At 37.2% G+C, this 8,846-nt stretch overlaps 1 protein-coding gene across 10 annotated transcripts; it reads left to right on the top strand.

Moving 5' to 3' along the window:
• The first annotated feature begins 2,548 nt into the window (after positions 1–2,548).
• Positions 2,549–8,326, top strand: LOC122085997 (probable trehalose-phosphate phosphatase F). 10 transcript variants are annotated; one of them, XM_042654646.1, is made up of 15 exons: positions 2,549–2,968; positions 3,320–3,444; positions 3,899–3,939; positions 5,062–5,259; positions 5,353–5,862; positions 5,956–6,096; positions 6,193–6,264; positions 6,366–6,494; positions 6,634–6,690; positions 6,795–6,896; positions 7,014–7,091; positions 7,201–7,270; positions 7,576–7,646; positions 7,737–7,829; positions 7,929–8,326. In XM_042654646.1, the coding sequence occupies exons 5-15, from the start codon at positions 5,566–5,568 to the stop codon at positions 7,998–8,000; spliced, it is 1,182 nt and encodes a 393-aa protein (XP_042510580.1). In that variant the 5' UTR covers positions 2,549–2,968; positions 3,320–3,444; positions 3,899–3,939; positions 5,062–5,259; positions 5,353–5,565; the 3' UTR covers positions 8,001–8,326. The 10 variants fall into 10 exon arrangements, with proteins under 10 accessions (XP_042510580.1, XP_042510582.1, XP_042510581.1 ...); XM_042654648.1 differs by lacking the exon at positions 3,320–3,444 and having other exon boundaries at positions 5,142–5,259; XM_042654647.1 differs by lacking the exon at positions 3,899–3,939 and having other exon boundaries at positions 5,142–5,259.
• Positions 8,327–8,846: the final 520 nt, after the last annotated feature.

Genomic DNA, 8,846 nt, shown 5'->3' with positions numbered 1-8,846 from the left:
AGCGTTTGCTTCCTTCTCTTCAAATTCAATTTTTGTAAATGATTTTTAATATTTTGGGTTCATCGGGAAATAAAACTATGGTTGCAATTTGCAAAGCACTAATGCGTGTATTGGCAGACACGACATGCCCCCAATTAAGTGTGCAACAGCATGGAGATTGGAGAGGTTGGAGAGACCATCTACTCTCTTGGTCAAGAGAAAGAGAAACTAACGTGATTGCACCACTAGAGAAAGCCTTAAATGTGAATCACACGAGCATGTGAAGTGGTTAGGTGTCCAAAGGGGCGGTTCCAATTTCCAACTTAATACAGATAGGGAGAGGGGCCTATAATTTACTTGTAAAGGCACAAACCAATTGAACAAGCAATTGTCTTTGATTAACATTTTAATTTTTATTTTCCAATAAATTACCTAAGATTAATCATTTCCTCATTAGTGAAAGTGAGTTTGTTCAAAAAGTTGTACAATTTGTGTTTTTTAGGGTTGTACTATTAGGAGTTTAGGATCATATGTAATATACCTATTATTGACTAATAAATGCCTTAGATGGCATAGTTCCAACAAAGGGGAAAAAAAGGTAATTGAAAAATCTACACTTTTAAAGGAATTTAAAATCTGAACATGTCTTGAACTCTATCGTGAATCCACCCCATTAACAATCATGGATGCGTTCATTTGATAGAAGACCTAACACCTATTTCATTGGTCAAGTTTTATATTTGAAATAAGTTGTTAGATTATGTTGAAAGCGAGTTCAAATTGACTTTTCCAAAAAAAAAAATATATATATATATATATATTTCATCATAATGATCTAAAAAAATTTCTCTTTAAAATTATTTGTAACTACCTTCCTTGCTTGTTCTGAGTTGAAACTTTCCCAATAAAATGTGTAAAAGTTACTCAACTGCCATGACATATCACGGGGTCTGAAGAGAATCATAACGTACATAGTCTTACCCCTACTTCTTGAGGAGCTATTTTCTAACTTGTATCTTTGACCAGGTTATAATAGAGTAACCTTACTGTTGCACCAAGGTCCACCCTTTTACAATGTGATGTTAACAACACAAGCGGGTAGCATGAGTAATAGTCAAGACATTTATGTTACTTTATTGTAATTACTGAAATTAAATTTCATGAACAATGAGGTTGGCAAACGCTTCTTACCATAGAAGGGGGAAAAAAAAAGAGAAGAGAACTTCACAAATTATTTTAAGATCAATCTAATTGCGGGGGCAAAAACATGTGGGTAGACTATTCTCTCAATCATTTATTTATTTCTTTTTTTAAACTCCATGAACAAGCAATTTCTCTAGTTTATGTTCTCTACAGCAAACAGTGAGATGCTGTGAACATCGGATGGCTGAGAATATTTAAACATGTGTCCCAAAGAACTTCCAATCACCCGCACCAACTTCTCGGTCAGTAACTCATCTCTTTTTCTTATTTTGAACCTCTTGTTTGCAAAAACATTGATCATGGTGTCCTCTAAAACCTCTCTTGTTTTTCAAACTAAGCTTACTTAGCATGAAAGGGTCAAATTAATATTCCAACCACCCTCATGCAAAATCAAAATTAAAAATTAAAAATTATTAATATTAGTTCTTCATTCTCCACGTTCACCAACAAATGATTGAATAAGCCTTTGGTGTTTGCTTGCTTGGGGACTAGAGGCAACTAACCCATTACGGGTAAATAAGGCAACCTGAAAAACCAAGTGGGGCCCGATTGGGATTAAAATATATAAAAATTTGACCCTTTACAGTCCGATTCAGAATCAAGGAAGGACTAAAGTGCAATAAATAATTGGAAATTGGAATTCCAACACTCTAGAAAGCATAGAATCAGAAAGCTGGAAAAGAGATGCTATGGATCCCTCTCATCCAACAAGTCTCTCTCTCTCTCTCTCTAGGGATTCAGGTGTCCTTTCTCCACTTTTTGACCAGCAAAAAGGCGCAGTTGCCAGCTCGGACTCGGACACGTGGGAGTCGTGAGTCCTATAACACGAACTTCGAGAGGGAGCAGAAGACAAAAGCAGGACCGCTTTCAGTTACGACCTCATCCATACCCTACCCCTACGCCACAACTCAACCCAGATTTCCGCACGTGACATTAGCCCCACTAACTGCCACGTGGATACATCTCGACCGCTATTACAAAAAAAAATAAAAACCCTCATCTTCGTACCTGGACGACCACCAGCTGTGGTAGGAAAGCGACGATTGCCGCAAATTCGTCCATACTTACGTGGAGGGCCCGCTCTGACATGTATCCACGTCACGCTTAAGAGGAACACAGGTGTCGTCATGCTTATGGACCGTAAAACTCGCCCGCACGTGTAGCTTCCTCGTGATGGTCCACCGCGGATCCGTTTGGTTTCCGACGCCAAGAGATGACCGAAACATATTTGGAACTTTCCAATTTTTTTAATACAGAAAAAAAACTAATTTTTTTTAATTTGTTGATTCGGTTATTATATTTTATAAATAGAACGAAAGATTTTGTAATTTTCCGGTGGGGTTTCCCGGTTCAACAACCGAGTTGCCCTGTTTAGCACGTCTTCTAAGGCTCTAAGCTAACAAAATGCTATAAATAACCCAACGCTTCACCTCCTTTCTCTTCTATGTTTTTCTCTCGTTTTCTTCACTCTCTCAGCCTCAGCGCCCTCTCTCCCTTTCCATTTCCCTGTGCATATATTTCTAGGGTTCTCTGCGATTCCTATTGCTTCAAGACGTGTTTTTTATTTCTTTTCTTCATTCATCTTCATCTCGTAATCTCGTCTCTCGGTGTTCTTCCTCTCCAATAAATAGCTTTGGACCTTTGGCGATTGGCGATTGGCGATTGGCGATTGGCGATTACTGTTTGTATTCTGAATCCGAGGTATCTGCATTTCAAATCTCGGTCCTTGTTTCCGTATTGATCTGTTGTCGAAGGAGGTTTCAGTTTCCTGGTGCTCAAGAATCAGGTAGGTGACGGTTCTCTTTTTCTACGTTTGAGATTTTTAACGATTTCTCAGAGTATTTGGCAATGCTGTTAGATTTAATGTAAGCAACCTATTATAGCTTTGAAGCAAATCATTTGCGTGTGGAAGGAGTTTTCTTTTGATTTAGTATCCAACATTGACGGTTTCAACTTTTCTGATATTGTCTTGCGGGATATTCATTGCCTTTCTGTTTGTCCTGTGGACTATTTTCTATTTTTGGCGAGTCATAAACTCATAATTCGCAGAATGAAACTATGAAAGATAGACTTCTTTTAATAGGAAGGAACGATCGACCAACGAAGTTTTTGATACATGGTTTTATCGATCTGGCAGTGTTAATTAACTTTTTTCGGTGTGATGAATGATGACACGAGGGTTTTGTTTTGAAGCTTCTTTTTTGTTTCACACTGATTGGGATTTTGGATCCTGGTTGTCGACGCACCTTCTGTAAATTACGGGTATGTAAATTTGAATTGCCGATGTTAGTCATGGTGGATTGGCGTAATTTCTGAATATTAAAAGCTTGGGAAAGCTGCCGACATTAGCCCTATTATTACTTCTTTTTGGAGTTGTATATGATTGAAACTGATGTGATGAAACAATGCCTATATTCTTCTTAGTTTCTTTCACTGTTACGATTTTGTCTACTGCTGTAGACATCTAGAAGGAAATTAGGTCAAATCTCATATGCGTTTTTGTCTTCATCAATAGACTTAATAGCTTGGCCTCAAGCACCCGTCCTCTCGTTATGCTACTGGCCTTTTAGATACCAAGTGGTCATTTCCGACTGTTTTGGAGCAGTACTCAGTATCAAATGAGACAAATTTCTTAAAGTTTTATTCCTGGTTAAGTTGTTTTGATATTTTCTGATCGTGTTTTTGTTGGTTGATCCTTTGAATTTGTGTCCGACAGATCCAAATGCTTGATCACTTCCGTGCTGCCTAACATCTGGGGTAGGACGACTTTGTGTTCCCATCTGTAATTTTCTAAATTTTCCTCATGAACCGTATTATTCCAGTGGGCCCCTTTTAAAAGTTGATCGGTTTTTTAAATTTCTTCCCATGATTGACCCCAGCAATTGTTTCCACGAATGTTCATCTTCATTTGCATTTAATTTGTGATTTTACTGTAAGGATCTAGTTCTCTAATGTATTTCGAAATTTTTTTTTTTTTTACCTGGTTTTCATCATGAAATTTTATAGCCATCAGCTTTCCTTTTGGTCTTGTTTTGTTGAATCAGACTTACGGGAGAAAATTAACATCAATTTGAGGTGTTTGATGCGCTGACAACTGGAGATGCATTTTGTTATCCTTTTTGGTTTTGGGCTGGGGTGGGGGGGATTCATTTGGTTTTTTATTATCATCATGACATGGCAGAGATGATGATAAGAACTTGTTTCACTATCAAACTTAAGGACATCGATGTTGTTCATTGATTGTTGATGGTTAACAATTTTTACATCATTGCGACCCAGACTTTGATTGTTTATCTATATGTTACTGTCTCATAAAAATCTCTTTTATTTATTATTATTTTTTTTTAATTGGATGGAATATAAGAAAATGTAAAATATGTACAATTGTATAGGTCAGATTCTGCAGTTTATGTTGCAGTTATTTGTTATTAATATTTTTTTAATTTTCTTCTCTCAACCGACAGATTACTTCTCTGAGCTATTGTTAAACTAGCACTCAAGGAGCAAGAACTTCTTATCTTATAAATCCAGTTATTTTTAATGAATCTTGAGAAGTCCTATTGTTTATCATTTTGGAGTACGCTTTTTGGGGTGTAAAATTTTACAGTAGTCCTTCGTTTACTTATAATTATCTTTGGTATAATGCTTGTTTCCATTTTTAGTTTTTGTAGAGACTTTTACAATCATTCCCAATTGGTCTATCTTGTGGAATCTCTTGGGTTCATGGTCTCTGCATTTTGCAAGGAACAACTTAACTTCTCTTCTCATTATTCCTGTCAAGTATATTATTACTTGCTTATCTTTTCCTTATGCAATTGTTAATTAAGTTATTGTAGAATGGTATAAATAAATATTTGTCCTTTGTTTCTCAAGTGACAGGTTTGCATCATCATTTGTACCTGCCAAGATTGTTTGGGTATATCAGTATAATAAGCGCCTCTTTTTTGTATTTCATGAAGAGACTAGGAGCATTGTGCTGGGATATATAGAGCTATTTAGCATTCCTTTCTCAACATTCAATGAAAAATAATGTTCTCTTATCTGACATAAATGCGGTGTAGTTTTGGAGATGAAAAGGTATATAATTTATGATGCATCTATTTTTTGTTTGAAGAATTTCTTGATGTTAATAATATATTCACTTTCATTTAAGACACGCCTGACTGCCAGTTTTCAGGAAGCCTGTGCTTGATGGACTGCTCACATAACAGCAGTGACAAGAAAACTTTGAAGAGGTGGTTTTTCATTGACAAAAGGGTTGGGTAAAAATTACCTGTGAGAGTGCTTTGAATTTTCTGACACCATTAATCTTGTAAGAACCAGCTATTCCATTTCTTAAACTTCATACAAACGTTATCAACCATTTCTTGTAATCTGGATCCAATGGACTTAAAATCAAACCATGCTGCTCCTGTTCTTACTGATCCTGCACCCATTAGCAAATCAAGATTAGGCATCCATTCCATGTTGCCTTACTCTTCCCCAGCAGCAGCGTTCTCATCTGGCCTGTATCCAACAAATCCTAGGAAGAAGCCCATTCCTGGGAAACTTGATGACGTCCGTGCCAGTGGGTGGCTTGATGCAATGCAATCTTCTTCACCTCCTCGCAAGAAGTTAAACAAAGAATTGAATGTTGAGGTTTCATCAGATGACGCTGATGTTGCTTACCGCTCCTGGATGGTATGTTTACTTTGTTTTGTTGGTTGTTTTGATTTGTTTAATTGAAAAACTGGCCTACAGTAATCACATCTATCATGCTAATCTTTTTTGCAGCTCAAGTATCCATCGGCACTTTCATCTTTTGAGGAAATCATGAATCATGCCAAGGGGAAGAGGATAGCATTGTTTCTGGATTATGATGGGACCCTGTCACCAATTGTAGATGACCCTGACTCTGCGTTTATGTCTAACACTGTAAGTTTCTACCTGTTGGGAAGTCTCTATATTCTGATGGAAATTTTATTGAAATTTACCCATTTCTTTTGCTTAATTCTAGTTATTTATCTTCAGATGCGTTCTGCTGTAAGAACTGTTGCAAAGTATTTACCAACAGCAATAATAAGTGGAAGAAGTCGTGATAAGGTACCTGCATGATCTTCACAGCATTTGTGTGAATTTCTGGTTCCAGATGACGTTTTGTTATTTTTCATCTTGTCCTCACCTCCTCTTTTTTTTTTTCATAGGTGTTTGAATTTGTAGGGCTAACAGAACTCTATTATGCTGGTAGTCATGGGATGGATATCATAGGTCCAGTCCAAAATTCTGTGTCCATTGTTGACCATCCAAACTGCATTAGGTCTAGTGACAAGCAGGTAACTGAGGATGCTTTACCTGTAACACCCCCCCCCCAAAAAAAAAAAAAAAAAAAAGAGTAATAATAGCCATAAGAAACTGTGAATTATCATTAGGCCTTTTCTACTTTGTATGTCATTGATTTCTTTCTTACTGCAGGGCAAGGAAATATATCTTTTCCAGCCTGCTAGTGAATTTTTACCCATGATTGATGAGGTTTGTAATTATCTGCAGTAATATCTCTTGCTGAGAAATAAATTTGTTGCATTCCTAGTCGTATAAAAGGAGACTGATATATTAGTTTTGTAATACTTGTGCAGGTTTTTAGATCCCTTGTCGAGAAAACTAAAGAAATTGAAGGTGCAAAAGTTGAGAATAACAAGTTTTGTGTCTCTGTACATTACCGTAATGTAGATGAGAAGGTAAGGTTGGTTGCAAGAGTCTAAGCAAAGATTTTTCTATTCCCTCTGAATTGCTGATTTTTACTGAACTTTGTATGACAAATTTTAACCCTGTTTTGCCCATGTGGAACTTTCCAGAATTGGACTACAATTGCACAATGTGTCCATGATGTACTAAAAGACTACCCACGTCTACAGTTAACTCATGGCCGAAAGGTACTAAAGTTTACTTGATTGTAGAGTATATGTTTCCTTCTCATTTTATCTTTTTCTCCTTACCTGATGATTTCCCCTCCTCTTGGAATGTCATAACTTTAATGCATAGGTTCTAGAGGTCCGTCCTGTGATCAACTGGGACAAAGGGAAAGCAGTCGAGTTTCTACTAGACTCACTTGGTAAGTCTACCAGGCCAGATTGCATGTGATCCATATGGAAATTACTTCTTGATTTTATCCCCCTTATTTTTTTTCCGAGGAGCCACATCATGACTCATGATACCTAGTCTGCACACAATATCTGTCATGTGGTAGATTTGATGGGTTCTAAAATTTGTGGACAAGTAGAACCCAAGATCCCCTTCTAACATGTCAAGTTTCAGTCCAAATGAAGTTTTTGCAGACCATGTAAGGTTGTGTGGTCTATGCATCCCATGAAATCCATTCTTTAATCGTGTACCCTTATGTTTATGAAAATAATGTAGGGCTAAGCAATTCTGATGACGTGCTTCCTATATATGTGGGAGATGACCGAACAGATGAAGATGCGTTTAAGGTAAAATCAGCCTAGGTGCTCATCGATTCTTTAGATTTGATCAGAGTCCATTCATGTAGACTAAACATTTGATCATGAAATTCCTACCAGGTCTTGCGAGAGAGGAATAGGGGTTATGGTATCCTAGTGTCTTCTTGGCCAAAAGAAAGCAACGCATTCTACTCTTTGAGAGATCCATCTGAGGTATTTTTACTAATGAAATTGATGAAAAGCTGCATTTTTTATGATCTTTGAACCTTCTTCTGGATTAATTGTGAGCAATTCATTTCTTGTCATTTGCAGGTAATGGAATTTCTCAAATCTCTGGTGAAATGGAATCAATCCGATGGAACATGTAAAAGAGTAGGAGCATAACATGGTTCGGACATAGTTATATTTCTGTAGTTTCTGACAAATAAAATCGGGGCGGGCTGAGGAGTTAGTTACTCCCAAGAGTTCATATTTCAAGCTGGCATCTGGATCTAAAGTCTCTCACAGTATCCAAATGCTTCTCGTCCTCCCTATACTTGTTTTTCTTCCCAGCTAATGGTTCTGTTATCTTCGATCCAAAAATGTATTAAATCATTTTTTTTACCCTCTTCTACCAGTTTTGGTTTTAGTGTTCATCTATTGGATATTTATTGAAATTTATTTGTATCTATATATCTTATTATATATTGTAAAGAAAATCAAAGACGTCCTATGTTGTTGCTTTGTTACTGGGTTTTCTTTTTATTGCACACGCGTGCAGGTTAAAAAGGTTAAAATGGTGGTGAACGCTCCCATCCGAAGATGGAAAGTGGAAACTGTGATAAAATGGGCGTGCACAACAGTACTTAGCAGCCATAGAGTCCTAGCGTGGTTTTCACTCCTTGATAAGCATTAAGCACCATCTTATCCGAGGGGTGGCCTCGTAGATGACCGAGCCCCATCGTAGAAAGCTTGATAGAAATGGGCCGGTATGGTAATTTGGGCCACGCTAGGTTTTGGTTCTAGCACTTTGGAGAAGAAGAAAGAAAGAAAGATGCATAATTTGGCCGGAGTGAGTTGAAGATGAGCATTTTCCTGGTTTTCCAATCCTGCCATGCCAAAGAGATCCAATAGTGGGATTGCTTGTCTTAGTCATCGTTGGATTTTACCACCTTGTGCAAGTATGAAACAGTCTCTAAATAAAATGCCACTTGGGTGGTTTAATCCAAAAGCTTAAACTATTAAGTGGAT

The sequence above is a fragment of the Macadamia integrifolia genome, chromosome 8 (assembly GCF_013358625.1).
Source record: "Macadamia integrifolia cultivar HAES 741 chromosome 8, SCU_Mint_v3, whole genome shotgun sequence".
NCBI lineage: Eukaryota > Viridiplantae > Streptophyta > Magnoliopsida > Proteales > Proteaceae > Macadamia > Macadamia integrifolia.
Note: the sequence above shows the minus strand (reverse complement) of the source record. Positions and strands in the feature narration are given on the sequence as shown.